This window comes from Morone saxatilis, unplaced genomic scaffold, assembly GCF_004916995.1.
Source record: "Morone saxatilis isolate NCDOM2014 unplaced genomic scaffold, NCSU_SB_2.0 Contig24, whole genome shotgun sequence".
Lineage (NCBI taxonomy): Eukaryota > Metazoa > Chordata > Actinopteri > Moronidae > Morone > Morone saxatilis.
The window spans coordinates 19,609,821-19,623,263 of record NW_023339807.1 but is presented as its reverse complement, the minus strand read 5'-3'; the positions used below and the strand labels follow the sequence as shown (position 1 = coordinate 19,623,263).

At 38.6% G+C, this 13,443-nt stretch overlaps 1 protein-coding gene across 1 annotated transcript in view; it reads left to right on the top strand.

Annotated features, from left to right (window-relative positions):
- Window positions 1-4,542: 4,542 nt before the first annotated feature.
- gnl2 (guanine nucleotide binding protein-like 2 (nucleolar)) overlaps window positions 4,543-13,443 on the top strand; it is an 11,288-nt gene continuing 2,387 nt past the window's right edge. The window contains exons 1-11 of the mRNA XM_035671931.1: window positions 4,543-4,758; window positions 5,209-5,293; window positions 5,406-5,500; window positions 6,423-6,562; window positions 7,739-7,923; window positions 8,037-8,103; window positions 8,210-8,368; window positions 8,471-8,584; window positions 10,104-10,232; window positions 11,354-11,458; window positions 11,880-12,038. Coding sequence (XP_035527824.1) covers window positions 4,695-4,758; window positions 5,209-5,293; window positions 5,406-5,500; window positions 6,423-6,562; window positions 7,739-7,923; window positions 8,037-8,103; window positions 8,210-8,368; window positions 8,471-8,584; window positions 10,104-10,232; window positions 11,354-11,458; window positions 11,880-12,038 — 1,302 coding nt within the window. The 5' untranslated portion in view covers window positions 4,543-4,694. The remainder of the gene's footprint in view (window positions 4,759-5,208; window positions 5,294-5,405; window positions 5,501-6,422; window positions 6,563-7,738; window positions 7,924-8,036; window positions 8,104-8,209; window positions 8,369-8,470; window positions 8,585-10,103; window positions 10,233-11,353; window positions 11,459-11,879; window positions 12,039-13,443) is intronic.

The window sequence follows — 13,443 nt, the reverse complement described above, 5'->3', positions numbered from 1 at the left end:
ATAGATAGATAGATAGTCAGTCTTTATTATCATAGTCATGACTTTATCTTTAGTCTCTAATAGTCTTTCATCAGTTGGTTGTCATTTTTGGCTTTTAGCAAGATGTATTGACTATTAGATGGATGACTATAACATTTGGTACAGACATTCATATCCCCCTCAGGATTAATTGTAATCTTTTTGATGATCCATTAACCTTACATATAGCGCCATCTTCCAGTTTGTCCAGTACTTTGGTTTATGACTAAATACTTGCCAAACTAACACAAATTCAAAATTCAAAAGTCGTTGCTGTAGGCTACTTTGTGTGCTAATTAGCAAATGTTATGCTATCATGCAAAACTAAGATGGTGAACATGGTAAACCTTATACTTGCTTAAAGGTCAAATGTTTAACATTTAGGAGGATCTATTGGCAGAAATAGGTATGTCTTCATTGTATAATCACCTCAAAATAAGAATTGTTATGTTTTTGTTTGATATTCTGCATTATCACAACCTTTGTGCATCAGTGACTCCTTTTTAGATAAAGAAAAACTTGATGAATTGGCTTATGACACAGCAGTAACCATCAGCCTTCAGCACATCAGTAGCCCTCTAGATAAGCCATGAAGCACTCTCAGCAGAAATTGGCTTTCAGTTGCAAACAATCTCAACAGTGAGGCTATAAGGAGGAGCGACCTTCAGGCTTTTGTCAATTTTTCTCTTTTTGTTTAGTCAGGCCCGTTCGAGGCTGTGCTCCGTCATCTAGCTGGTGTTTCAATTTTGACTCAAAGCAGAGACTCTGCAAGTGAGCCAGGCTGAAATATTATCCACAGATGCACACATTCACATGAACAGTTATGGGGAGCTTCAATGCACTGCCACTGACTTGTGAAGCAGCATCCGTCACACGAACCGCATTTTACTTATTTCCATCTCTCGAATTAAGAAGTTGAGTACCTTTACCCACTGAAATCCTTTGCATCTGGTATTTCTCATCAAGTGACCGAGGGACGTGGGGGTACAAACGTTTTTAAAGCAAATGTTTATAATTCCTGCCACAATGTATTATAACCTTTCCCAGCAACAGTGAGAAAGTAATAGCTTAATCGCATTGTTTATGATGAAACTGTGTACTTTTCAGATGCTTTTAGAACACGCTGTAACTTTGTTACTGTTGTAAGCTTGTTAGATTTTCATAGTTTTCCATTGAAGAAATTCCTTTTTAAATAGATTTTATTGTGTTTTGTATTTTCTTTTCTTCTGATTCTTATTGAACTTTTGACAAGAATTGTTTTATTTCAACTAAACAGGATTTGAACAACAAACATTCCTCAGAAAAACATGTGTTACAAGAAAAATCATTCAATAAATCTAAAGTACTTTTTAATAACACTCTGTTAAAGCAGGTGCTATTGTAGATCTATTCCCTTTTTAAAGTTAAAACATCCACTCTCCTTTTGATGTTTTTCATACAGTTAATCATTTTGAAAGAATGTGTCAGTTTTTTGAACAGCAGACATCTCATCAGTTATTTCATTTTGGAATTAACCTCTTTAGCTGAATACATCAAATCTGTAAGACACATGCTGAGACTGAAGTATCAATCTGTGCAAGGTTCTGTCATAACCTTATTAAACACAGGTGCTCTGGTGCTAACTGCTGAAGCTCCACTCCCTACAACTTCTGAGCTGTCACTCACAAACTGTAGAGACTGATTAGCTGAATGAATGTCTGCCTGAAAGATGGATGCTGTGACGTCAGTGGTTGGCACTCTATATGGTTAGGTTGAAATAAACAAGCTCTACCTGCCATGCTTCGCGGCTAGAAGACCAAAGAGTAGAGGCAATGGGGGAAATTTTCACATCATTTGTCAAGTGTTCTCACTCCAGCACCCTGATGGGAGGCCAAAAAAACATGGAGCTCTTCTGTTTTCAAACTTTTTCCTGTTATATAGGTCTATAAAATCGAGTATATAACAGAATTGTGGGCTGTAATATAAACCTGCTCCCTACATCTGGTATTTAATATTGTGGTTTTATTTAGAGCTGCTATTTGTGTATTTTTATGCTTGTATGAGAAAAGACAGAGTAGCTGACTGCTGATGCCTTATAAGTAAACCTGTGTGGTACGCAAGTAATATTGCTCAAGCAGGTGATATAATGTTGTTAAAATAATTCTATTATCTACTTCCTGGCAAGGATGTTAGTTCGTTTTTCTTTTTGTATAAGCAGCACACGTGCGATGCCATGAGTTTTATTGGTTTAAAATTGCATATAAGCCTTGCTTAAGTCTGGTGTTTTTCTGCTGAGGCCATCAATCATAAATTGTGGTCACTCTGTCATAGATGGTAGATAGATGGACCTTCCTTGTCCTGTTCCATTCCTGCATGCAAATGCTGATTAATGCTTGTCCAATCAATTAGTTTTCCTCTTGCCAAACTACACGCTTTCATGCAAATCAAGGTCACATGAAGTGCAGCCAACCTGTTGGTTCAGCAGCTGTAAAATGCATAACCGCTGAATACAGACATGAGGACAGACAAAATATACCCTACATTCATTCTGATGACAGAATGACTGAGACTACATACTGTAAACTATGTTTAGTGTTTCTTATAATTGAAGAGGTTAACTGGTGGCGGCTTTTTTATGAGGGGAAACAAAATTTCCTATGGGCAAGAAAAAAATCATCTTCATTTCATTATTTTGCTACAAAGTGATTCAACCGTTGCTGAGAATAAGGGTTTCAAACAGGCTTTCATTACAGTCTGATTGATTTAAAGGCACTGCATGCAAGGATGATAATTTATTGAGTGCTAAAGGAGTTCAATAGGGTGCATCTGGTGCAAAAAAGAGGCAACTACTTCATGCAGACATGGCAGCACATTTTGACACAATGCCCTTCAAGGGACAGCAAAGGATTCTATAAGTGCTGTGACTGGCTTGCCAAAAGAGAAGGTTATGTTTAGGCATAAGATTCAAAATCGTCACATTTAAAGTTTGTAAGAAATTGGGAGCGACCACAATCTTGCAACTACAACCGTAACAGTTTGGGTTTAAATGAAGATGGCTTGGAATAAAAGGGACTTTATAATGTTTGTTTCTCTCCTGTAAATATGTGTTGTTAAACTTTTATATTGTAAATGTAGATTTTAATACAGATGTTTAGATTGAACCTAAACAGCTTTTTTTGTGTCTTCTGCTTGGATTTTCTTGTGCTTGGATTTCAGCGTAAAGAGGAAAGAAAAATCTACTTTCTGATTTAAAAAATAATTTATTGCAGTGGATTGCTGATGCAGTCAGTTCCAATTTCATCTGTATGAAAATGAACAGAGAACATTCCTTGGTCTCCCTGCTGTATAAACTGAATACTGGATGGCGCCTCTCCAAACCTGAGTCTCTACGAACTTGCCTACCTTGGCAATAAGCCACACTTGTGTAACATACCGTAACACTGTGAAGGCAACATCATCGCAAACAGACAAACTTGGCCTTTCATACATTCTGGTGTCAAAAAGGCCTTCTGAAGGCTTGCATCAGTTATGCATTAATGAAAATCATATTGTTCTTCTTGAGTTTTTTTTTTCCTGTCTTACAACTCATCTTCTAGCCAGGGTGAATCTTTCAGAATTCATTAAATCCAATCTTTACATTAGAACAACTGTACCTGTTGAAATGTATTTTTGTATCTTTGATATGACTATTTTTGCTTCTCAGGGCCGTTGCAACCCACTGAGGTCACGTCCTTGGTAGTTTTAGGAAAACTAAAAATAAAAGATTTAGTATCTCCCCACTAAAATTGTATTCCTTGAAGTGTGAGAGTGCTTCGACATTTAGACCTTCATGTTTACAGAAAACATATAATTGAACAGCTATCTGAACAAATAAAATATGAAAATAGCCTAACAATTAAAATATTCTGGAGACTTTTTGGTGAACTAGACCTCAGTATTTTTAAAATCTCCACCGCCACAATTTCTTTAATGTAGCCTAAATACATTTATTCAACCACCAGGCCTCATTTATAATGCAAAACACTGTCAAGCCTTATGCTTTGAACCTCATTATTCTCTTCAAATTGCAGACAGCAGCCACTCACGTAATGAAGGGCTTAAGTCAGCATTGCAGACCATAGATATTCAGCAGTGAATGTTGGTATATGGCAATACCGCAACAGAAACTGTGTTGCACCCTCTTCTGGGATAAAAAGAGAATAGCAATTCAGCATTTTCATAAAGAGTAAATTGAGCTTTAGATTCTATTGAATTATTTTTCCCCCCAACTTGTCTGAATATCATTATGACAGTTGATTGACTTGTTATATATATATTTTTTTTAAATGAAACTACTTGTAAATCTATTTGTAATACATACAGTTCATTTCAGAATGAACCCTAAAATTACCTTTCCACATTTTAAATGCTGTCATTTCACACTAATAACTGTTAAGCTTACACAAGACCCCATATATTCCACACAACTACGATCATCTGAACATAACATCAAACCAACAGTGCGCTCACAGGAGCTCTCTGATTGGTTCTTCTCGCTGTCGCTCCTTCGGTGACGTCCTTCCGGTTTCCCCGTGTCAACACGTGTACGGTTCAGAGCTGAAGGGGCAAACAGCAACTGTACATCAGCTTTCAGACACATTCGTGTGCTCTCTGATTATTCTTGTCCTGGGAAGGCTTTTGCCGACTAAGCAGTGAAAATGGTGAAGCCTCAGTTCAAGGGGAAGATGTCGATAAACCCCTCGTCCTCCAGCAGCAACCCTGGTGAGCTAACCCCCCGTTAGCCACACCGTTTGTTTACAGCGAATGCTAACTGTTGCTAGCCGTGTGATATTATCCTCTGAAAAAGACGTTTCCGGGTTATTTGTCCTTTGTTGAATTAAACTAGGCACCAACACTGAGAGCGCAGTGTGTCAGAATGAACCATGAAACTCTTGTTTAAAGTTAAACATAACTTCAGCTGCTGCTAAACACACGCAGCATTGGTAGAGATAGGCCTTTTAAATGTGACACTTCAACTTCGCTGGGAATGTCGATGTCTGGTGGAAGTGTTTATACTAATTGTTCTTAAAGTCTGCAAACAGCTTTGTCTATTGTAGTAGTATTACACTGTTATAAGATGTCTATTGATGCTGCTCTTGAAAAGTCAGTATATCCTGACACAAAGTGTGTGGTGTTGACCAGATGAATCATTTATGTAACCATATTTCACAGATCGAGCCAAAGGTGCTGGTGGGAACAACATGAGGGACCGATCCACTATCAAGCGTCTGAATATGTACAGACAGAAGCAAAGATGGTAATTGATGAAAAAGACTTCTAATTAGTCTTGTGAGCGGCTGATTTTCCATGTGGCAGTGAAATGTAACAGCTGTGCTATGTTTACACTGACGCTGATCTTCTGTTCCCAGTAATAACCGTGGAAAAGTCATAAAACCTTTACAGTACCAGTCCACCGTGGCTCCAGGAACCGTAGCCAGAGTTGAACCGAACATCAAATGGTTTGGTGAGTGAACTTCCTTACCTTTTGTATATGTTGTCTATGATATAGCAGTGCCTGCTGTGGAAGCTGTCAGTTTATTGTCTGTCTTTGTAGAGGGAAACTATATTACTAAATGTGGCCCTTAGTAAGGTTATTTTACTTTCAAGATCAGGAACAACAACTTTGAGAATGTAGTACTGTTTGGGACAGTACAGATCATTTGTAAAATACGTGCTACTTCATCAGCTTTATCATTCATTCATCATTATAGAATTTTGTGTTCACGTTTAGTAGTAGGCAAGACAACACTGAACACATGGATTTCTCCCACATAAACAACTTGAAGGTGTATGGGTTTTTTAACATTCTGTGCCACCTTTATTAAAACTTTTATGTTGAAAATATTGCAACCTATTTCAGGAGCTTTGAGTTAAATGCATCACTGACAGACTACCACAGTTAGGTGACTTTAGCTGTATCACCACATGATTAACAAGAAATCTGTAGATTAGTCAGGTTTGATCGTAGGAAGAATTCACAACAACCACTGCGAGCGGAACTAATGGAAAGGATGTCACTTTAAAAAAAAAAGTTGAAACAAATGAGCAGTACCATGTAATTCGTTTTCATTCATTCAAATGCAGTGATGTAATGTTGTTAATTTACAATGTCAGCAAAGGTCCTGAACTTTATACATCATTTTTACATCCGTGGTGTCAAATCCAAAAATGTGTACTCGCATTACTTCTCAGATAACTTGTTGTCAGGGATATCCGTTCAGCACAACTCAGTAGTTTTCTTAATTTTTGTGTGAAAAAAGAGAACAACAATAGCGAGTGAGTGTGAGGGCAAATTGGGAAACTAATAAGGGCTTATGAATGTGATCGAACATGGGAAATCTAAACTTAACAGGTCACACGTTGCATTTGCACATTCTGTGTTTCAGCAAATACCCGTGTGATCAAGCAGTCGTCCCTCCAGAAGTTCCAAGAAGAGATGGGAGCAGTACAGAAGGATCCATATCGTGTAGTGATGAAACAAAGCAAACTCCCCATGTCTCTGTTGCATGATAGAGTCAAAGCACATGTGAGTATAAAGGGTATAAACCTTTGTTTATTGTATAATGAAGAAAGGGATTTTTTATTTTTCTATATTATGTCCGATAGCAGGAGGGCTCTCCATCAGGGGTATGCATTGTTTATGAGAATATACACCTTTAATAAATCTTATGAGTATACTGGCCATATAAAGCTATTGACATTTTAACTGGTTTATATCATGCAATGCAGATGAGAGTCATACCTCTGTTTTCCTCTGTTTTATGAGGTGAGATGAACATGAGGCCTCACTTTAATCCTCATTCAATTTTAACTATGCCCCACTGTGACCCTGAATGTACTGGCACTGTGATTGGCATGGGAGAGTTTCACTTTGCCAGGCTTTAACTTTTCCACCCCATAACCAACACGATTCAAAATAACATCCAGTTCTTCTAGTTCTCTTCCAACATATTATTGGGTCCGTTTCAGTCTTTTTTAATTTTGTTACTATACGCTGTGGTCTTTCATAGAATTGAGACCTTTCACAGAGTTTAAAGCACCTAAATAGTTAATGTTAGGGAAGACTCAATTACTAACAGGCTTATAGCTAATTCCTGACCGAAAAAACAATTCTCTTTTTGTTTTGATGTCTGACCTTTGATTGACCAGTGGAATCATTTTATTCCAAAAATTCAGATAAATTAAACCAGAGTTTGAGGTTCAGTAAGGTAATGCCTTTTTCATATAATTAGGGTGCCCTGGAAAAGATCTTAGCAACCTGAAGCTTTGTTTCTGCCAAACCCTGTAAACTGTTTGTCCCCCCACCCCTTGTGGCAGTGTTGCAATAGAGGTATGGCTTGTGATTTAAGATCATAGGAACACTTAATCATTCCTGGCACGTGCTTGCCTGTTATGTTGGCTCATTTGTTACATATTTGAGTCTTCTGTTTACTGTATGAATGTTCTGTCTCAAACCTCTGGAAGAACTGTTGTAACACCGACAAAAACCTTTCCTTCCGTTGCCCATATATGTCAGTACAACACTGCTGTACTGTGTGTTATCACTTCTGCACTCCAACTGTAACTTGTGGCCTCATTTTTTTTTAATGATGACCAAACCTTCCAGTCATAACAGATCCACACTGACAATTACTATTGATTTTTAAAAAAAAAAAACAGTTTTGTAAGTCTAATTTTATGCCTTCTGTTTCTACACCTGCAGAACTCCAAGGTGCACATTCTAGACACAGAGGGTTTTGAGACCACGTTTGGGCCCAAGGCTCAGAGAAAGAAGCCCAGTCTCATGGTGGGGGATGTGAAGGACCTCATAGAACAGGCTGAGGCATCTTCCCAGAGCTATGATGCAGACAAGGACAAAGACCTGGTGGTGGAGGACACTGGGGTTCGGTAAGACTATTAGAAGATTATAATCAATGAATTCCACTGGCTCTACTGGTTACTGTGGCTGCTGAATTTTCATATTTAAACATAGAAAAACATTTGTTCTCATTTTACAACAGGGAGGAAGTCCGTGAGGAAATCTTCAAAAAGGGTCAGTCCAAGAGGATCTGGGGAGAACTTTACAAGGTATCATTTGTCTTCTCTCAGTAGTGTGCCTTTTATATTGATGTAGAGTTGGTACACTAAAATATTACGGGCACATTCCGCATTGTTAACTGTTTTATTGCAATAGGTAATTGACTCATCTGATGTCATCATCCAAGTGCTGGATGCTCGTGATCCCATGGGAACACGCTCCAAGAGCATAGAGGGATATATGAAGAAGGAGAAACCCTGGAAACATCTGATCTTTGTCTTAAACAAGTGTGACCTCATCCCCACCTGGGTTACGGTAAGAAATTTACAACATGTTCATCTTTGGTTCCCCATTTGGCTTGAAGTGATGTTCCTTACTGTGTGACTGACTCTTTGTCTCCGCTAAAATATGGACCAGAAACGGTGGGTAGCTGTTTTGTCCCAAGAGTACCCAACTCTGGCTTTCCATGCCAGCCTCACCAATTCGTTTGGTAAGGGCTCCCTCATCCAGCTGCTTAGGCAGTTTGGCAAGGTAAGCCCATGTCTCAAATTCAATTAAAATATGGTTATATTGTTCTAAATATTATTTGTCATAAGACTAAACCATTGACTGATCCAATAACAATCGCAGATACCACAGCTTTTTGCCTTTATGTCCCTTAGCTTATTGTCTATGGAATCATTTTGTTTGGAACATATCTATTTCTTTGCTTTTTAATTTAAGGCCTTGGCTTGTCAAATTGCAAGCCCTTACATTTATGAGTGTACTATTTACTCATGTAAAAGATTTATAGATTTATGTATGACAACCAAAAGTACTAGCTACAATTTAGGGTGTGTGTGTGTTCTTGGGGTTTAATTCTCTTTAGTCCTCATTATTTTGCTCATTCCAAGAGTAAGCCCTAAAGTGCAGTGATGTTGATAGGTTTTTGATGTAGTGAGTCTCCAGGACCCACAGTAGGTCCCATGGAAATTGAGCTATTATATCGACGCACCACTGAGAGAGGAAAACAAAACGGTGGAAAACTGGCTCATTAAGTGAATGATGATCACAGGAAATCACTAACAAAGAGTAATACCACGAACCAACAGCCACAAAGTTCCTCCACCCAAGTCAAACTGTACAAACTTTGTAAAGCAAGAAATGAACATGAACTTAGTTCAGAATTATGTGACTATGTAAACTAGTTTATTTTAACCTGTGTGAGAACTGAGCTCTTGTTTAGTGTTGCACAACACTGATTATGGTTATATTCATGAATGTTGAAAATTAATTTGAATATTACATTTGGACTTGAATAAGTCAGTTTATATCAGTTCAAGCAGGGCTGCCTTATAACATTATAGTCAGGATACATGCATCAGTGTGATGATGAAGTACCTCGATTTGTCACATATTTAATTCAACAGATTAGTCAAAAGACATTCTCAAACATTTTATTTTAAAAGAGTTCCTTAATCAAATTTCCCAAATTACATATACTCTATATACTCTACTCTAACCTGACCTAAACATACAAAGTTACATAGTGGCTGTGGAATGGATGTGTGTTTGTGAAAGCATGAGACTTGAAAGATCTGAAAGATAGGGTTGTCAAAAGGGTTTGATATTGAAATGGAATGTTCTTGTTAGATTTAATATTGTGATTTAAAAAGGCTTTTATGAGAAAGACAGAAAAAATTCTGTTTTTTTCTCCTTGTAAATGTTTTTCTCTGTTGGACCACATTCACCAAAAAGTCTGGAGATAACAAGGTGAAAAAACCTGTTCCAAAACAGCCTTTAGAGTTTACCTCCTGGGACAAAAATAAAATATGGTTATATCTCCCATTTTAAAAGGTTTGAGATTGTAAGTGATTGTCTTGTTAATCCTAATAAATACATCCTTTGCTATGTGTTTTGAACATACTAAACTGAAATTCTGGACTGGTGACAAGTTAGCTTTTTATTGCTAATGGCACCAAAGCCCGATCTAAAATTACCTCCATGAATTGAGGAGTGCCTGAGACTGTTGTTTAGGAAACAAAACACTTTATTTTTTTGTCTCCCGCAGCTCCACACAGACAAGAAACAAATAAGTGTGGGTTTCATTGGCTATCCAAATGTGGGAAAAAGCTCAGTCATCAACACACTGCGGTCTAAGAAGGTCTGCAATGTGGCACCTCTTGCTGGGGAAACAAAGGTAAGGTTCACCTCAACCATGCAAACTAAATTTAAACCTGTGATATCCAACAGAGCACAAAGTGAGCAATGCAATGTCTGTCTTATGATCACTGCAGTGGGCAGTCCTGTAAATGTTTTATTTAAAGGTCCAGTATGTAAAATTTAATGGAATATAATATCCATAACTATGTTTTCATTAGTGTATAATCACCTGAACATGAGTCCTCCATGTTGAACCACCATGTTTCTACAGGTTGTGGTTTAAGTTTACACTGAATACAAATAAGATCTGACGGGTAGTAAATAAACGCTGCAAATAAAGTATGTGAAAATTACGAACAAAGAAGCAAATGGCATTTTTGAAAATTGTATAGTGAGGTTTGGTTCAATGGGGAGGTGATGTGAGGTAAAACCATACATGTACTTCTTAACTTGGTAATTGTTGATGGCTGCAACAACAGAAGTAGTCTGCTACATGTTCTTAACTATATAACTGAAAATCTAAGTTGAGACTAGGCCAAGAGAAAGAACAACAACCATTTTTATCTTTAATTTCCTCTCTCTGGGCCTGTTTATCCTGTTTGGAAACGAGCAAGGGTCTGAAAACCCCATTGTCCAAAGCAAGGTCAAGGGGAAAGAAAGGGAAAATATCTTTCCTTTTCCATGCTTGCCAAGGCTATGAACTTGGACAACAGAGGGGAGATATTTTTTTTTTGCACACCTATCAAATGAATCTGATGGGCCTTCCGCCAGCAATGCTTTATCTTTCACCTTGTCTTTGATTCTCATCTCATACTCAACACTGTTTGATGACATCCAAACAAGTTCATGATCCGCAGCACTGTTGTGACCCTCATTCCTCCTTTGTTGGACTGGAAGGGTAGTTTATGTTTGTGTGAAAAAGTTACATTACAATCCCTCTGTCTGATGAACCAGTCATGAAAAGGAATAGTTGTTTCTAGCATGAAAAGAAAGGAAGCTGTTACCACAGTTCTTGGCCAGACTCAAAACAGTCTTTGCTCTGCTCTGCCAAAATTTGTATCATTAAGTACAAACAAGATGATATAAATTTTAATAAGCTCATGTGAAACTGAAATGATTTGCCCATAAAGACAGCATTGATCTCCTTCCTTTTTTTAGGTGTGGCAGTACATCACTTTGATGAGGCGCATCTTCCTCATTGACTGTCCTGGTGTTGTCTACCCTTCAGAAGACAGTGAATCTGATATCGTCTTGAAAGGAGTGGTAAGTCCGTCTTTCATCTTTACTTTTGTGTACCAGTGATTCGTCTTATCTGCCTCGCATATGTCCACCCCAGTACAATATGTCAGTACAATGGAGGTGAATGAAATCGCACTGAAAAACAGTAGCATCTGAAACAGCATTAGATCTTTCCAGAAACAACGTCCCAGTTACTCAGGATAATCCACCAACTGTTAATGTGGCATTTTTGACAGCTTGGGGATCTGGAGTGCAATAAACAAAGAATTGGAATTGGATTCCTTTTGCTAATACCCTGCCGTTTAAAAAATGCCTTGATCAGCTATGATTGTAATCCTCCGAATCCTTTTTCCAGTTCCTTGGTTTAACATGTAGTCCCCGTAACTGAAAGGTTGCAGGTTCATATCTTAAATTGCACGCCTTTTTCTTCCCCTTCCTCGCAAAGGTTCAAGTGGAGAAGATCAGGAACCCAGAAGAGCACATTGGGGCAGTACTGGAGCGGGCCAAGCCAGAATACATTCAGAAGACCTACCGCATCCCCACTTGGAACTCTGCTGAAGACTTTCTTGAGAAACTGGCATTTCGCACTGGGAAACTTCTAAAGGTCTGAATGTTCCTACATTCAGTTTCAAGTTTGACCATCTATACTTAAAACTGCTTTGCCACAAGTTTTTATTCCATTTATTTCTTTTATACAAATCTGTCATAAAGGTTTTAATAAGCAGAGAATATGGTCATCAAACAAAACTTACGGCATATTGATTTGTCGGATGCTGTTTTGTAAATGTTGGAAAAAGCCACATTGCCATATTTTGTATGACTGCGCCGAAGCACACGGTCTCAGTCAGACACACTGACGTGCAACTCTTTATACATCAGTGGCAGACAGTGTTTGACCAAGAATTGTCCTGAACACAGGAAAAAAATAAGAAAATAGTCTAGACACTGCCAAACACTTCTAGTAGGTCATAAGTGATGATTGAGAGGGATTATTTTTGTATGAGTCTATACATTGGTTGTTGTTATTGTGCTTGTTGGCTCACTGGAAAGGCTCTGCTACACTAAATTGATTGGAACCTTAATTAGCATCATTGGTAGCACCTGTGTTTACCCTACTATTTTATGTCAAAACGGTTGCTGTGACAAAGGTATACTGGTTTATGTGGGCTGAGTAAATTGACTCTGAGCTCATATCAGTAAATTTCTCATAAGATACTTCAGTGTTAATACCACAACCAGAGGAAAAAATAACTTCCTCACCCGCAATTCCAAATCCAAATCAAATTGGTTCAACCCTGTATATGAAAATCAATTTAATATGGATGTTCACCAAGTACACAGAGTAGCCCTCCCGACAATGTTCTCCCTTTTAGGTAGCCCTCACTCTCAAAATGCTTGCAAGCAGGATGCATTTAATTTAATCCAGAAAGGCTAAATGTAACCCCCATGATCAGCATTGGGGGGTCTGACTCTTACCATCTCACTCTGTGCTGTAGGGAATTATAGGTTTTTATAAAGGAGCAATTGTTCAGACTGCCATTTGCATCAGATTTGATCGTAAAACAGCCAGAGGGGGGCAGAGACAAGGAGGGAGGGGACAGCATGACAGCACAAAACTTGTATTTCCCTCCTGAGCAATAGTGCCAACACAACAAGGCTATTGTGTTGCTCCATGTGTGATGTGGCCAGGTGGGGATGTTTGGAGAGAAAAACAGATCGAGACCAGGAGGGAACATTCACTTAAAACAGGTGTGTGTGACAACAGACACGTTGTTTCACCTGCATACAGGTATGAGTGAGGGTGTGCTGCACTGAGAAGACAGAGAAAGAGTATATAGACGCACTGAGAGGAGACAGAAATAGCGCTCGAGACGTTCACTTTCCCCACATCCTTGCTCTCTCTGCCTGTGTCTCCCAGGTCGTGGTGGCGCTGGGTGAGTGGAGAGTTACGTCCCCACCCCCTGCGCCCCCTCCCTCCCCCCTATGAGGCCCTCCTTGCGCCCAGACAG